The 16493-nt window shown below is 40.6% G+C and overlaps 2 protein-coding genes across 23 annotated transcripts in view; one reads left to right on the top strand and one right to left on the bottom strand.

Moving 5' to 3' along the window:
* madd (MAP-kinase activating death domain) overlaps positions 1-16493 on the top strand; it is a 62368-nt gene that overhangs the window by 5879 nt on the left and 39996 nt on the right. For 13 of the 22 annotated variants that reach the window (XM_054771070.1, XM_054771068.1, XM_054771078.1 and 10 more), the window contains 13 exons: positions 795-1098; positions 2449-2580; positions 3820-3933; positions 4026-4106; positions 13000-13056; positions 13848-14020; positions 14142-14377; positions 14455-14611; positions 14700-14803; positions 14939-15144; positions 15441-15694; positions 15937-16076; positions 16278-16379. In XM_054771070.1, the coding sequence (XP_054627045.1) occupies positions 795-1098; positions 2449-2580; positions 3820-3933; positions 4026-4106; positions 13000-13056; positions 13848-14020; positions 14142-14377; positions 14455-14611; positions 14700-14803; positions 14939-15144; positions 15441-15694; positions 15937-16076; positions 16278-16379 (2060 nt within the window). The remainder of the gene's footprint in view (positions 1-794; positions 1099-2448; positions 2581-3819; positions 3934-4025; positions 4107-12999; positions 13057-13847; positions 14021-14141; positions 14378-14454; positions 14612-14699; positions 14804-14938; positions 15145-15440; positions 15695-15936; positions 16077-16277; positions 16380-16493) is intronic. The other 9 variants (XM_054771087.1, XM_054771075.1, XM_054771088.1 and 6 more) reach the window with 2 other exon arrangements.
* On the bottom strand, positions 8567-11655 carry LOC129178661 (decapping and exoribonuclease protein-like). Its single transcript, XM_054771097.1, has 7 exons — positions 11637-11655; positions 11502-11573; positions 10980-11206; positions 10689-10905; positions 9125-9260; positions 8962-9056; positions 8567-8886 (listed from the first exon to the last, which is right to left on the bottom strand). The coding sequence occupies exons 2-7, from the start codon at positions 11537-11539 to the stop codon at positions 8778-8780; spliced, it is 822 nt and encodes a 273-aa protein (XP_054627072.1). The 5' UTR covers positions 11540-11573; positions 11637-11655; the 3' UTR covers positions 8567-8777.

Below are 16493 nucleotides of genomic sequence, written 5' to 3'. Positions count from 1 at the left end.
AAGCTATTCATTGGACTTTAATGACTTTGAATAACTGGAAAAATTGGGAGGTTCTAAAACTTTAGACCGGCAGTGTATAACATCTCTTGAGCACAGTTGCCCGCCTGTCAAATGTTCAGCCTTACATGAAGGCATATTCTGTGAAGAACTGTTTTGTGTGTGACAGCAGCTACAACCCAGAGGCAGAGGAAAGTGGATAATTGTTCTGGCTGACATGGTTGGTTGAAATGTTGCAGGCAATGACAGAGGAGGAGGAGAGCCATTCTATGATGGCTGCAAGTTTTTTTTGCAGTGATGCCAGTAAGAGATTGAGGTCTCTGGTTTCCTTTGGGAAGCATCTGTGTCCCTCTTTGCCACAGGCACACTTATCAACACTCTAGGAAGGGCTTAATGGCATTGTGTCTGCAGAGCTTGGGGTTTGCCAATCAATATTATAGCAAAAGCTTCATAGTGTCTCATTTGCTTGTCGCCCTACTAATTATATTATGACTGATGTTTGGTCATGTGTGTAATATGAACAATCTTTAAATGAAATATTTTATAGTTGACAGTGAGCTGTGGAAATGATCAGGATGGCAACAATATTGTTGTAAATATTCCAATGCCGTTTGTACCAAAAGGTGAAAAGTGTAGAAGGTTCCCCAGCTTATCTTGTGCCAGGTGCTTTCGTTTGCTTGACTGGCTCTCGCTAGGCTGCCTTCACATGTTGTCATGTCCTTATTTGTCTGTTTCTCAAAAATTCCACAAAAAAGACTTTACTACTACTCTCTTCTACGTAATGATGTCCTCTACAGGGACACCATGTGGCGAGTGTTCACTGGGGCACTCTCAGTGGAAGAGAAGGGTAGCCAGCTGCTGGCTGACCTACGGGACATTGAATCCTGGATATACCGGTTGCAACGTTCACCTGTACCAGTGGCAGGTCAGAGACGTGTGGATGTGGAAGTTCTGCCCCATGAAATGAAACGGCCTCTCACCTTTGCCCTGCCTGACAACTCCCGCTTCTCAATGGTTGATTTCCCACTGCACTTGCCTTTGGAGTTGCTGGGCGTGGATGCCTGTCTTCAGGTTCTCGCCTGTGTCTTGCTAGAGCACAAGGTAAGCACAAAGATGTTCACTTTTCAACATTACAGTCCACTTACATTGAGGCTAAGTTGGGTGGTGACCAACTCCATCCAGCAGATAGTGCTGTGATGAAAAAGGAAGCATAGCAATCGACACTTTACTGTAATGCACTTTATTGCCACAACAGCACTTGAGCAGACCACTGTCGACCAGATCAGACATCTTCATCAGATGGACATGCTTAGGATTGTTCTAGCTTATGTAGGGCCCTGTAAGTTCCATGTTAACGGAATCACGGAATTGGCCAATAAAAAGGGAATCTACTATTTAATCTGGAATCTCATAGGAATTTACATAGTGTGAATGAAATGCTGTCGTCGTGAGGAGAAGGAACGTTTGTGTGGGGAAATATTTCCTCAAGGGACCACTCATTCATAGCGACATGTCCTCAAACACTGACTAGCCCCCTCCCGAACGAAACATGTTGACACTGCTACCTGAAACACCAGCTTCGTCGACGAAAACACTTTGAAACACTTACTTGTCACTGAGTGTGAGTGTAAGCCCACATACGTGGTAGAAGCCGATATTATCCGATCTTCACTAATACAACGGATTGGCAGCCGATCCCGATCCTGAAGATCGGATCGGGACATCCTTCGTCACAACAGACCTTTTTTGCATCTGTAGTCTTTACGTCTGAAGAATTCCACCGGCTTTCCCACGAGCGACGGATGTTTGGTCTTGAGATGCCGCTTTAGCTTGGACGAGTTCAGAGCTTCGTTGGATAGCGTTAAGCAGCATTCCACACACTGCGCTCGGGGCTCTGCCTCAGTGCCCGCATTCACAAAGCCGTACTTAATAAAGTCTGGATTGTGTTTCCGGAATGATTTCACCTTCTAAGGGGGTTTGTCCTTAGTTTCATCTTTATTTTCTCTTTTTAAAAAGTTCTCCATCACTTAGTTACTAGTTGAGTGTCTTCTTCTGCCCTCGTGTCCCTGACAAGTGACTGATATATGACCGCCACCAGTGGTGGGAGGCTGTATTGCAACTGACTGTCTCACAGAAAACAGTCCTTATTTACAGTCTGATAGCAGAATGCGGCCCTCGAGGCCCACAGGTGCAAAACTAAACGTTTTTTGGCGCTGGTGGCACAAGTGTGGGCCGTGGCCTTGTGGTTAAGAATCTCTGGTTTATATAATATAGTTTACATTAATAAAGCGATTGCAATTACACCGGCGACTACATCTTCCTTAACCACAAGCATGGACATTATAATTTTAGAAAAGTTAGCCGAGCTACATTTGTTTTTGAAATACTGGGGAACATTGTTTGCATGTATTGCATCAATATATGTAAGGATCTTTTTTATTCTTTCCTCAGGTTATCCTCCAGTCTCGAGATTACAATGCTTTATCTATGAGTGTAATGGCATTTGTGGCCATGATTTACCCTCTGGAGTACATGTTCCCTGTCATCCCCCTATTGCCAACATGCATGACCTCAGCTGAACAGGTATAACACATAAAAGATGTATTTGATATGATTACAAAAGCAAACATTAGTAACATGATTGTGATCTCAGAAATGTGTGTCAGCAGTTTTGTGTTTATGTGCATATAAACTAAAGCCCGACCGATAGATTTCTAGGGCATATTGGGGACTGAAAAAAGCTGATTTCTGATATGTCGGCCGACAACCGATATACTGTATTGGCCGATATGAAATAAGAGCTTTGATTTCATCTATCCATCCATTTTCTATGCTGCTTATCCTCATTAGGGTATACACAGGATATATACTGTACATGAACATGAATTTTTATGATACCCAAAATACGATTCAACACAAAGATGCAGAAGCCTACTAAATGAAAATAAGGACGTTGAATTAGTAACACGGTCAACATAAGGACATTCCTCTTTGTGATTTACTTTTAGTTGTTGCCACAAATTTGTAGTGTTCTCTTGCTTTGCTGGTGCTGGAGCCATGGCTAACTTGCACACTGCAGATGTTGCATCTAACGCCTGTTGAGTCTTCTGTCAAGTTGCTCCACACCTTACTCTTCCTCTCTGCCTGTCAATTGAAAATATATACATTTAATACATTTTGGTTATTAGCCTAGAATTTGATACTATAGTTGACCATTTTAAAATGAAAACAAGTGGCTGCATTGGGCTGAAAGTAGTAATACACAGGCATATGTAATGTGGTGTGTTTTTAAACCAATACATGATTTGTTTATAAAAGGCTTATTCACAAAAACATCTTACCTCAGTGAAATCTATTTACTAACTATTGAAAAGTTCTATCTGCAGCCACTGAGTATTTTCAAACAGCTGAAAAACAAATACTCGAGCAAACATTAAAAACTGAAAAAAAGTTGACTACAAACAACATAAGAAATAATCAAAACATGCATCACGTAACTAGACTTAATACAAGGGGCTGAACTAACAATGCACTTTGCTGCTCGATGTGTGGGGGAAGGGGCCAGGTACTCAGGTAGGGAGGAGCACCGAGAGAGACACAGGAACGGAGCGACAGAATATCCGCGCAGGAAAAAAAAGTTTACATATTGGTTGCATATTCACCGATACTGATTAATCTGTGACAAGGCCCGATTAATCGACCAGTCAATAATCAGTCAGGCTCTAATATGAACAATTGGAGGCATAGAAAACAGAAACTGCGATGGAAAGCAGATATGGAAATGGTCACCCTGATTACTTATGACATTTTCCTTCTGCACAGCTCCTTCTTGCCCCTACTCCCTATATTATTGGTGTACCAGCGAGTTTCTTCCTTTACAAATCGGGCTTCAAAATTCCAGATGATGTGTGGCTTGTGGATCTGGACAGCAGCAAGGTAACTACGTGAACACAATATTTTCATTCCTTTTGTCGTCTTCTAATGAATTAAGATAAGTAAAGAGTATTGCATATGCATATGTTTTTCAGGTTATGGCACCTACAAACGCTGAGATTCTGCCACCTCTTCCAGAGCCAGAAGCTGGCGAGCTTAAGAAACATCTGAAGCAGGTACTTTGTGATTTGTCTAATTTTGCTGTCACTTCTTGTTTTGAGTCCACTACTATGCCAAGGCCTGTTAACATGTTTACAGTTTGCATTTTTGCATTTTTCAAATGTTATGGGGATAGATTACATTTTAAAAACTATCTGCATTCACTTAGAGCTGCAAAAATGCCCAAAATATTTGCATACTGTCCCTGCGCACTAGTGGCGTGTTCTTCTGAGTTTATCCAAAAGCCTAGATTTAATTATCTTCGTTGCATATTTCTGTTCCAGGAATTTGAGTTCAGGTAGTAATGTGTTCTCTACTTTTCACTGCTGGTCATAGTAGTGCATCTTTCACTATTTACACAGGAACAGCCGTGTCTTTTTATACCATTTTTTTTTATAACAATTGGCGCCTAAAGTCTTTTCTGCATTTTTTTTGTGCTTGTGTAAACAGCCCCTGTGGAATTTGCCCTAAATCTAACAGCACCACTTGTACTTGCAATACATTTCTTAACATTTCTGGAGTCCTGGTAATCCTTAGTTAGCCAATCGTTGTTTTTCTGTTGACTGTTTTTCCATAGAATATCCTAAGTATAAACCTCACTTTCAGCTTTGTGATGAGTACAATACAGACAACAATACAGACAACTCTACTCCAGCAGAGTTGTCTGTATTGTATCTCATGTGAAAGCAATGGAAATGGGTGTTGTTGTGCACTAACAAAAAAACCCAATGTTTTCTGCTGTTTTTCTGTTGTCTTTGCATGCTATAGCTCTTGAAGGTAAAATCAGTTCTTAGGACCCAGCTATCTAATCAAAACCATTTTGTAAAGTTGTGAAGCCTAATAGCAATTCCTGATCCCTCTAACCCTTGTAATATAACATGTATCATCAGAATGTGGGTCTGATTCATGGAAACACACATTTTTCACTACTACTTCTGCATTCTAATCACATTTTTAACTCATACAAATGTCCATGACCATCCTTCAGTTGAACAGCTATATGAAACTCACACAAGGGGGACATCTTTGTAACTGTGATCTGCACATCTCCATTTAGAGTGAGGTTAAACAAATGTCTACAAATGTCTACATTTATCTAAAACGACTTGATATTTCTCTTGCAAATAACACCAACTGACTTTCCTCAAATTATTCTTTGGTTGTCTAGTATTTGTAATACAAACAGAGTATCAGAGGTCTTTATTACTGTATACAAAAAGTGTTTGTAGCATCTTATATATCTATTAGTTGTTCACATGACAAGATTATGGCTGTGGCTGTTTCTGGCTTTTAGTAGTTAGTAGGGGTGCCACGATACACTCAACTCATGGGACGAGACAATGCACGATATTGGGTTCATGAGAACAAGACGAGATGATATTTTAACATTACTTTTAAGAAAACTACATTGACAACATATAGGAGTGGACATTCAGAGTTACAAACAATGCAGGTACATTTTTTAAATGTTTTATAACTTTGCATGTATGATGCTTTTAACTGTTGAACATTTTTCCACAAATTGAAACAAAAAAAGTACTGTAAATTCCAGTGTATAATCCGCACCGGTGTAGACGCCACACTCACAAAATTTATAGGAAAAAACAGATTTGTTCATATATAACCCGCAGGTGCGCATGCAATTAAAAATGATATTTAGTGCACAGAATGACATTACACAGAAAGATTTCTGAAACTTTTAATAAAATAAATGTTTTGTTCCAAACAGTGCTTGCCAAACCGTTGAAGATTTTTTTTTTTTTTGCGCCACACTGTAAGGAGATTGTACACAGACTTATGCAAAAGTTGTAAAGTTCTTTCTATGACAGCCAAATCCATTGCCTTTAACTTGAAAGCAGCATCATATCAATTTCTTTGTGTGTTTTCTATGATGGAAAATTGTTACTACCGTGTGTATGAGCACAACACGTCTACATTCCGGTACAGTAGGTGGCGGTATGCACCTAAACATTGGTTGCGACCCGCCATAAACAAAAAACAGAAGAAGATGATAGTGTCTCCATCCGGGCGCCTATAGTTTGGCAGTCACTTTTAGATGGATAGTTAGCAACTTTATTAATCTCCAAGAGAACAACACGGCATTTTATGTTTTGTTTTATATGGTTTATTGTATCTGTATTTCTATTTATTGATGTATAGCTTACGTGAGCAGATATGATGTGTACTCCTGTGGCGCTACATAAATTGCTTATTATTTCTGATGGCGTTGTCGCTCTGGACTTCATAAGAACCATGGTACCGTGGCATTTTTGTGGTCGCCTTTGAGTCATCATAGTGTGAGGATCCCCCAGGCAGATGCAGGTATGTGTCAACACGATGGCTGCACAAATTCCAATAGGTCCCCTCTTCTTTTTTGTTTTCATTCAACAAACAGGCTTTTCAATCTTGGTAGTATAATTATGGTGTTTATTCAATAATCCAAATTGAATAATCCAAACCCAACAATGATTTACATTTGATTTTAGTAGAATATTTTAGTATGGTTGTTGCTCACTGTAAACTGGAGTGTGTGCATACTCCATTGAACTAGAGCGACAGGGTTATTAGCAAATGCTGAGAATGGCCTTTTCTGTTTGCCCTTATGATGGACTATCTTAGAAATAGCGTTTTTTTGAAATACATGTTTAAACGAGGCCGCTTGGTGGCCTAGTGGTCAGCATGTTGGCCACACATTTAGGAGATCGGAAAGATCTGGGTTTGAATCTCCGTTGGACATCTGTGTGGAATTTACAGGTTCTCCCCGTGCGTGCGTGGGTTTTCTCCAGGTACTCCGGTTTCCTCCCACATTCCAAAAACATTCATGTGAGGTTAGCGACTCTGTCGTGAGTGTGAGTGTGAATTGTTGTTTGTCTATATGTGCCCTACGATTGACTGGCGACCAGTGCAGGATGTGAGCTGGGATAGGCTCTAGTATACCCGCGACCCTAGTGAGGATAAGCGGCATAGAAGATGGATGGATGTTTAAACGATTAGTAGTAGTTCTGAATTATAGGTGATGTCATGATATTAGCTGCACCGATGTATAAGCCGCAGTTTGAGGGAAAAAAGTAGCCTCTTATACACCAGGAAGTACGATAAAAATTATAAGTTAAATAATGATGGCAGTTGTAGCTACTACTACTAATCCTTCATGTTGACGTGTAGTTATGCACACATATGCACACATTTGATCAGGAGCATATAAACCAAGTGATATTGTTGTTGTAGCAGCTAACACGAAAACAATTTTTCTGGTGATGACGCAGCGTCGCACGCCACTACCGAGACCTAGCGAGCCCACCCCAAAACAATGCGATAGGACACCAATCTGTACTGATTACGAAACAAGAACAAGCATATGAACAGCTTTGAATAGACAACCAAATTATCTGTCAAGTTTTAGCCTCCATTCCATGTTTTGTTTACACATCGCTAGATGGACTGTGTTGTGATATCACGTGCTATGTTCTCCATGTATCACTATTAATATCATGGTGACTTACTCGCTGGACAGTTGTCCGTCTGGTCCAGCTGGTCTGAGGCATCTTTTCCAGTTTTCTATTTATATTTTGTTAGCGCTAACAATTCTTCGTTCGTTGTGATGCAATCTTTTGGAGCAATGTTCTCTTCACCATACACACGCTTTCCAAGGCTTTCCATTAGTGGTGTAACGATTTGTTTTAATAACGATTCGATTCTTGTCACGATTTGTGGTTTTCGATACGATTCAAGGACGGTATTGGTTCCTTTAGAACACATATGTCAAAGTTGCGGCCCGCGGGCTGGATCTGGACCCCGAACTAATTATCTATGGCCCCGGGATAATATTTAATTATTAGAACCGGCCCGCAGGCCACAGCCGCCCACTGGTGTTTTGCACCACCAACACTACATTCCCAACAATGCAACGGTAGCCCGCGAACTCACTGCAGCGCAGCAAGCAGCCTCGGCTTCATTATTCATCTGCAGTCAGAGTAGATGTCAACTTTCAGCTACACCCCTCCTCAAAAATGGCTAAACGGAAGGTGGACACTGAGAACAGGGGTTTTTAAGCCAGGTGAGAGGCAGAGTACATGTTCATGGAGGTAAAAGGCAAACCTGTGTGTCTTCTGTGTGGAGAAAGTTTGGCTCTAATGAAAGAATATAATCTAAGACGGCACTATCAAACGTCTCAGAAACACACAAAGACAAGAATATGGACACTGAACAAAGGCTACAGAAGGTGGAAGTATTAAAACAAGGTCTTAAGTCCCGGCAGGCTCTGTTCACAAAAGCCAAATCACAAAACGAGGCTGCTGTCAAGGTAACCCCTCATTGCTCATGTTAACATATACATTTCTCTGAACTTCAAAAGCAATTGTTCATTTTAATAATATCTGTGGGTCAATACAATTTTTCCTAACAATTCCAATTCAGAGCTCATTCTTTAGCTCAGGGTGGTGCCAGAATCTGACCAGAAGCAGGACAACACACAAACGTTTGTCAGAAATGTTTAATTGTTGGTACATGATGTAAACATTGCAGACGCATAATGTATAACACTCACATTTACCACAAATGAATCAATTACAGGAAAGCCTACCAAGAACGATGCTAGGAGAGTGGTAAAATGTACTTGTGCCATTTTGTTTTGATTAGCCTCAATTACTTCATGCTGCAGCGTAGATTAGTACTGACGCTATGAATATTTAGATCATTTCCTTCACGTACCAGTCTGGTAAGAAAGAATAAGAAGAATCCTTGTGTACAGTGTAGGTCACGTTGGAGCGGGGATTCCTTGAGAACAGATACACCACACTGCAATAGAGGGAATACCTGTTCGAAACGGGCAAAACCGCCTTTTTTTAAAATATTTTTTTAGAAAGAACTTACTGAGGATTGTCTTCGATCGCCACACGCTTGACAAAAGACAGGAACTCACTGCAGAAGTTCATGCAGATGTTTGGCTTCCAACAGTTGACCTCACTCTGCTCAAAAGAAACAAAAATACTTTCTGTTCACCTGCACTGCGTTGACATCTGTGACAAAAATGTACCTCGGCGAGCTTTGGAATATTGCTGACTTCAAAAGTCTTCACAGACACGACAACTCCGTCGTCATTCCGGAAGCCTGCAACAATGCGAGGGACTCCGACTAGGAAGGACTGTGCCCACCACTGGAGGAGCTTAAACCTGATGAGGAAAGAAGGTCAATCCAAGTACAAGGCGGTGCAAATGAGATTGTCTATTTAGCTGTGTTCACATTTGTGGTGTATAAGAGGCTGCGACTCTTTCTGGACAAAAAATCTAAAAAAGATACTTCGTGCACACTTTGGTACGTCCCGCATACTGTTCACATTGGTGTTTTTGTCATTGGACCAAAGGCTACACATTAAGAACATATGCATAAAGTAAGGACTTTGCTGGGCAGCTTGTGTAACATATTATGTGTCATAACTCAGATACAGTCATCATCCATTTATTTCTGTTAATTGGCTCCAGTCCTGACCGTGATAAGAGAATTTCCGCGAATTTGTAGTTGAAACATAGAAAGCCTGTTTAAGACCTAAATATTAGCTTTAGAGCCCTTTAAGGCATTACATAACACTCAGTCATTTGTACACCCGTATTACCCAATATAGTAGACATAACAATAGAAAATAAGACATATTAGACTTAAATAAGACATTACAGTGCATAGACTCATACGTTAGCATTGACTGCGTACTTCCTGCGGTGGCTATTACTCTTAATATAATGTTACTGACACCTAGTGACCACTGTAGAATACTATTAATGGTGGGTAATGGTTCTGTTTGTGGCTAAGGAGAGACTCACGATGCACTTCAGTCGCTTTATTAAAAAGCAGAGAACACATGCATTGAACATTGACACAGGAGCTGCTGTTGGCTGCCACAACTCATGCCAGTCACTGCTCTGTCTACACTGCTAGCCAAAGACGTTCCTGCTAAACACAGTCAACTCTAGCTAGCCACACGTCAGTTCCCAGGCCCCGCTCCTTAAAGGCACACACAAGTCACAGATATTGCACTACATATCATGTATTTTTTATTCATTTAGCCATTTTTATGCTTGACAATGCTTAATTTAGGCCAGGAATATGTACAATGTCCTTAAATATGCATATTTTTTATTAATACAGGTCGTATTCAACCATGAAACAGTGATAATTTAATAAATTGTAAAAAAAAAACTGAGAGTGACGGCGCAATGTTCGAACTGCGATGTAGCGATGGACGACTGTATTCCAAACCGAAATACCGTTTTCCAAACCAAAATACCATACGTAAGTTATTTTCATATTCTGCTATTTACCATCTTAGATGTCACAAAAAGCTTAGAAAATATACTTGTAGAAAGTCAATTTTGAAGAGAAACCACTTCCAACCCATTTTCTCTAACGTATTTGGAATTTCGGCATGTTTTTTTGCCATCATTTTAACACTGGTCCATGTCTTTGGTCTGTGTCGTGTTCTCATTTTATTTTAAGGGTGCGTTCACACTTGTCATGTTTGGCTTAGTTAAAAGCACTCTGGTGCATTTGCTCTGCTAGTAAGGTTTGTCAGGTCGAGAATGAACGTGATCTTAGGCTTATCATACCTGTTGAATTTGCCACGCTGTTTGTCGGTGAGGATATTTCCTGCTGTCTTCAGCTCCAAGTAGCAGGCTGGAGGATCCGAGGAATTAGCTTTATCCCGGCAGTCCACCTCTCCGGAGAACAGGAGTCTGTGATCTGAGAGGCAGGTTTGGACCACGGTGTAGAAGGCCTCGTTAGAGTTGACCACGCCACTCGAATCTGGTGAGCCATCAATTTTATCTTTCGGGAAAAGTATTATATTGAATTTTAGAGAACAGAACCAGAGTCCAAACCCATCAAATAGCCCCTCCTACCTGAGCATATGTACTGCTCAAACTTGTACCCCCAGTATATGTTTTCCTCGTGACTCTCAGTGCGGTTGTTGCGGTTTATGCGAGCAGCTTCTGTTTCCACTTCGTTGATGTAAAGTATTCCTTGGAACTTGGTGACGGCCAGCAACCAGCTTGACAGGTTCTCATACGGTGTAGTCAGCACTTTAGTTAAGCGGCCACGGGAAGTCACAAAGTCAACATCTAAAGTGCTGAGCAGAGGAAAAGGCAAGATACACAGAACGTCTGATCCAACCAAAATAAAGTGTTAGTGTTGTAATCTTACAATGAAGACAACGCCCTCTGCTTGAGATTTGACTTGTTGGCCAAGATCCAATGGAGGATGTGGTCCAGACCTTTCTTCAAATTCTCATCTCTCTTTACATAGCGGTCATTGTAACCGTCCCTCAGGTCAAAATTTTGAACTTGGTCGGGTTCCACGTAGTATCTCATCCGGCTCTTGTCATGTATGAATTTACGCTCTGAATCGAGGGAAAAGGAACCCACCTCAACTCTTTGTTTGAATAGAGGGACGCCTCCTGCATAATTCTCTTTTCGGGTAATCAATGCCATTGTTCTCTGAAAGGGAGAGAAGTCCAAATAATTGAGGTAAAGGTACCTGACAAACCCTGCAAAACTCACCTCAGCCTGGTTGGAGTGTCGAGCTGCTGCTGTTACCACTGTGTAGTGCTCCAGAGGCGTTGCCTTGCAGTGGTTTTGTTTCTGTTTAAGTGTAGCTTTCACTTTTGTTTCTCAGACACTTGAGTTTCACTTTCCAAAGAGAGTCCAGCCTTTTTCCCTCCTGAAAAAGCAGTTATGTTATGCAGTTTCTGACAATACACAGACTCAGTGTTGGCTGAAAAATGTGACTGCAGTAGTAATTGTCTGTGCAGCATGGTGGAGCATTGCAGAGAACATCTGCTTCACTGACAGGAGATCAGAGCTGGAGTCTCCATTGGGCATCTCTGTGTGGATTTTGCATGTTCTCCCCGTTTCATAAGAAGCAAACTAAGAAGCTCTGACAGTCCCATTATAATGTATTTTTGAGCAAGGAAGAACAGGTTGCGCCAAATCTATTTGTGGCGCTCCAAATTACATTTTGGCGCGCCACAACAAATAAATGTACAAACACTGTGATATGTGAATGCAGGAACTCACACTGGTTATGGATTACCTGTGTAATTTTTTAAATGACTATTTTTATGAAGATTGTGACATAAAGCTGTAGCTATTGATGTGAAAGACAATACTTGCACTGTAGACTGCATTTTTGATTTTACATACTGTAGTAACTTTGTGTTGCTATTATATCAGCTTTTCATATTTTTTAGATTGTGCTGTGGGAGTAGCAATGGAAAGTAATCAGCATTCATAGATTTTTGAAAAGATCTGCTGGTGTATTATTTTTGCCCCATCGTATCTTTTGGTCCAGTTTAATTAGTCAGTATACTACTTGGCCACTATACACAGTTGTGGTCAGAAGTTTTCATAACCTCACTGTGAGCATAAACCTAATAGCAACATTTGTTTTTAATTTGTTAAGGGAGAAGAATTGCACAACTTACATGTTTGACCACAACTGTATTTATATTAGTGGCTGGGTTTTTGCAGTGTTCAATTGTAGTGCTTGGTCTGTGTTTCTTTTTTTGTTGTTGTCATAAAAACATTTGTCTTTCAGACCTCTTCCTCTCCCAACCCTTTCTGTGTGAAACACTTGTTGTCTGTCCATCAAAACATATATAAAAAGATTGCCTCTGCCTCCGTTCTTCAGTAAAGCAGTAGTTTTAATGATCATTGCAAAAATATAACGATTTCATTAAGACTCAAAGTGTCTCATTTCATTGTTCATATAAATACTTCTTATCACACATATTGCTTACTGTGGAATGGAGATATGCCAAAGAAATGGAAAGGGCCATGATTTTGTCATGTTCTGTTCCAGTGACACTTGCCACCTCAGGTCTTCATATGAATCTTCCTGCATCTTTTTGTATTCCCTTCCTAGTGTCTGCTTAGATTGACTGTGATCACCCAAAAGCAGATCTTCTCCTGTGACAATAAGGTTCCTCATTTATCCTCCTGTGGAATATGTAATGCCCCTGCACGGACATCCTCTTTCACATTACTTTGCTTGTGACTACCACTCTATTGTCATGCTCAAGAATTGAATCAAATGCTTATATATCAGTGCTTCAGAGTATTTCACACACCACTTAATGACGCACTTATTAGCTCTGGCTTGAGCATGACTGAATATGTGTGTATTGACTTTTGCATCAGTGAGCCCTGGTAACCAACAGCAAATAAGGTGAAGCTAATCCTTTTAACAAAGACATTCCACCAGTCCCAGCAACTAAATGTTCCATTATGCTTAGCTAAACACTGGCAAGTCTGCAGCAGTTCCCTTAAAGCAAGACAGTGACTTTACCCTCCTCCTACTCTTCCTCCTCCTTTTCAGTAATGACACACCCGCAACAGGCATCAACATGTACAAGGCCTAGCTAGCTACAGTAAATAATTATAATACATTGGAATTCTACCAGGGGACAAAATGAATACATTATTCATATATAATTTGTTGCCTTTTGTCTCCCAAAACCAAACAGTTTTTTTTTTATCACGTTTTTTGTAGTGGAGATGCTCCGTCTTTTTTGAGACAGCCATACTTAGTCACCCTTTAAAGTGGGTATTTAGATGGGTCAAATACTAGAATTGATTGACTTTCTTCCCTTTTTTTATCATGGAGAAAATACCTTAATGTCGATGCCTGTCTTGGTAGTGTGTTATCGAAGTGTTGTTGGTGTTTTTATTCCTGCTCGCTCACTCTCTTTACATCTATGTCACCTGTTCCAGGCCTTGGCGAGCATGAGTTTGAACACTCAACCCATTTTGAACCTGGAGAAGTTCCAGGAAGGGCAGGAAATGCCTCTGCTTCCTCCTGGACGTGATAAAGCTTCGCCATCATCCACAGAGTTCAACCCCCTCATTTATGGCAATGATGTTGATTCTGTGGATGTCGCCACAAGGCAAGCCATTTCTACAATTTTGCTGGCCATTATTGTTACATTATATTACTGTTGATCTAGAGAGTTAATTCCATGCACTGCATTTTTCAATAAAGTTCATTTAATTTCTTTTGTTTGTCAGGGTGGCGATGGTACGGTTCTTCAACTCTCAAAATGTTCTCCATGGTTTTCAAATGCACACAAGGACTTTGCGCCTCTTTCCACGCCCTGTGGTGGCTTTTCAGTCAACGTCTTTTCTTGCGTCTCGACCGAGGCGCTCTGGTTTTGCTGATAAGCTTTCCCACACACAAGCCGTGGAGTTCTATGGAGAGTGGGCTCTTAATCCAACTAACCTCGCGTTTCAGAGGATACATAACAGTAAGATGATCGTTCCAAATGGATTTCCTGTTACTAAAAAATGAGTACTCAGTACAACTTGCACACTGTGGTTTCAGATGTGTTTGACCCATCCTTAATTGGCGACAAACCTAAATGGTATGCTCACCAGCTTCAGCCAGTAGTTTACAGAGTGTTTGACGGGAGCTCCCAGCTGGTTGAGGCGATGGCAAGTCCATTTGAGGATGAGAGCAATGACTCCGACCCAACAGACAGGTAAGGAAGAACAAGCATATTTTTGGTTTTCATTGAGATGGTTGAGCTTTTCCTTTGGTTAGTAGGTTATAATGCATTTTTGTCTCAGTGGTAGTGACAGTGAGGCATATGATGACTCAAGCTCATCCTATTCCTCACTTGGAGACCTTGTAAGTGAGATGATTCAAGGAGATATTCAGGGAGACACACCAAGTACGTTGTTATTAATTTCCTCTACATTTTACAAATAATCTTGCACTTGATATGCTTGTATGTCCCATAGTATTAAAGGATTTATATTAAGAAACAACCATTTGTTGCTTGTATTGTCTAAACTCGATAATTTAGGCCTTGAACCACATACCCATGCTGCTCTGGGAGACGCAAGTGAGGTGGCTTTTCAAGATTTCCAGGACATCAGAGAAGGACATGGTCCAGGGAGTTCATCTAGCGGGGATGGTCCTGCAGAACAATCAGATGGACAACCCCATCGCTCAAGCTCCAGCACAACTGCAAGCTCCAGTCCCAGCACAATCATCCAGGGAGTCAACCATGTGTGTCATCAATTGATACATTGCAACTTATTGTATGTGCGCTTGCTGTTTAATTGAAAAAACAATGTTCGTGGTTCTTAAAGATAATTTTATGTTTAGGTGAGTGATGCATATTTTCCAATCAGCATTTTTAATCACCCATTACAAATACTTACCATTGCCTGTTATGAACTCAAGAGTTAGATTACATTCATGTCCAAAGTCCTCTTTAGCGTGGTGACTGGTGTGATACAATTACAATCACGTACAAACATAATAAATGTTATACCTCTTTGTATTCTTCTTTTTTTTCCCAGGACCAGGGGGAAGCGCCTGATAATGAGGCATCAGCTGTTTCTGCCCCACAGAACCCTGTGCCAGGACTTGGAAGCCAGCCATTTCTCAGATCAACAGCTGATGCTAGCCTGGTGGACCCGGCAATAAGAAAACGAGAGTATGACAACCCCTATTTTGAGCCTCAGTATGGCTTCCCCTCTGAAGATGATCCTGATACAGAAGAACAAGTGGAGTCATACACCCCTCGATTCAACCAGAACCTCAATGGCAACAAGTGTGTTAAACTTGTTCATCGCTTGAATGAATGCTTTCTCTTCATTCAAATGGGCTCTATGACCAACCATGCAATGTCAAAACCCAGCATGTCACACTAGTTCTTCATTCATGGTGGTCTTGAATCATTGGTGGTGTAATGTTACGATTGGTTGTACATGTTGGAATATGTTTGTCTTATTGGATACAAATCCTAGTGCTGCTTTGAGGCTCAACTAATATAATTTTATCATTTTATTTAAGGGCTCAGCGTCCTTCACGTCCCAGTAGTCTGAGGCTTCCTGGTGAGTCTGATGGAGAGGGGGATTCCCATAACAGCTCACCAAACTCAACCATTTCCAACAGCAGCAATGACGGATTTGGAGGACTCATGTCCTTTGCTAGTAAGATTATTTTTTTTTTTTTAGTTTTTTGCTAAAGTTATAAAAAGCATGTATCCTGTCTGTGTGATGCATTTATTTAATTTTACAAAATTAGATGGCATATTTGAATATATTTTATATGACATTTCCTTCATTTAGCTGAAATGATACCTCTTTAAATTGCAATCTTTTTTTGATAACGTCTTCATATATTCATAACAGGTAATCTTTACAAGAATCATGGCACCAGCTTTAGTCTGTCCCATCTTGCTCTACCCAACAAAGCTGGAAGAGAGAAGTCAACACCTTTCCCCAGTCTCAAAGGTATGATAGCAAACTCTGCCATCTTTAATAAATGTGTTTCCTAGGTAGTGTATTAGGTGATGTTCTGATCCACCTCCATTATTTTTTCATACCTTGTCATTGCTTTAGGTTAAT

Source organism: Dunckerocampus dactyliophorus, chromosome 3, assembly GCF_027744805.1.
Source record: "Dunckerocampus dactyliophorus isolate RoL2022-P2 chromosome 3, RoL_Ddac_1.1, whole genome shotgun sequence".
NCBI lineage: Eukaryota > Metazoa > Chordata > Actinopteri > Syngnathiformes > Syngnathidae > Dunckerocampus > Dunckerocampus dactyliophorus.
The sequence above is the reverse complement of the archived record's forward strand: the minus strand, read 5'-3'. Positions and strand labels throughout refer to the sequence as shown.

Bases quoted from the DNA above. Each gene is read 5' to 3' on its own strand.
- LOC129178661 (XM_054771097.1), bottom strand. From the start codon at position 11,539: ATGCAGGAGGCGTCCCTCTATTCAAACAAAGAGTTGAG. The intron at 9,261-10,688 runs GTATGATAAGCC...TTTCCTCATCAG, and splicing joins CAGCGTGGCAAATTCAACAG to GTTTAAGCTCCTCCAGTGGT. The intron at 8,887-8,961 runs GTAAGTTCTTTC...CCTCTATTGCAG, and splicing joins GCGATCGAAGACAATCCTCA to TGTGGTGTATCTGTTCTCAA.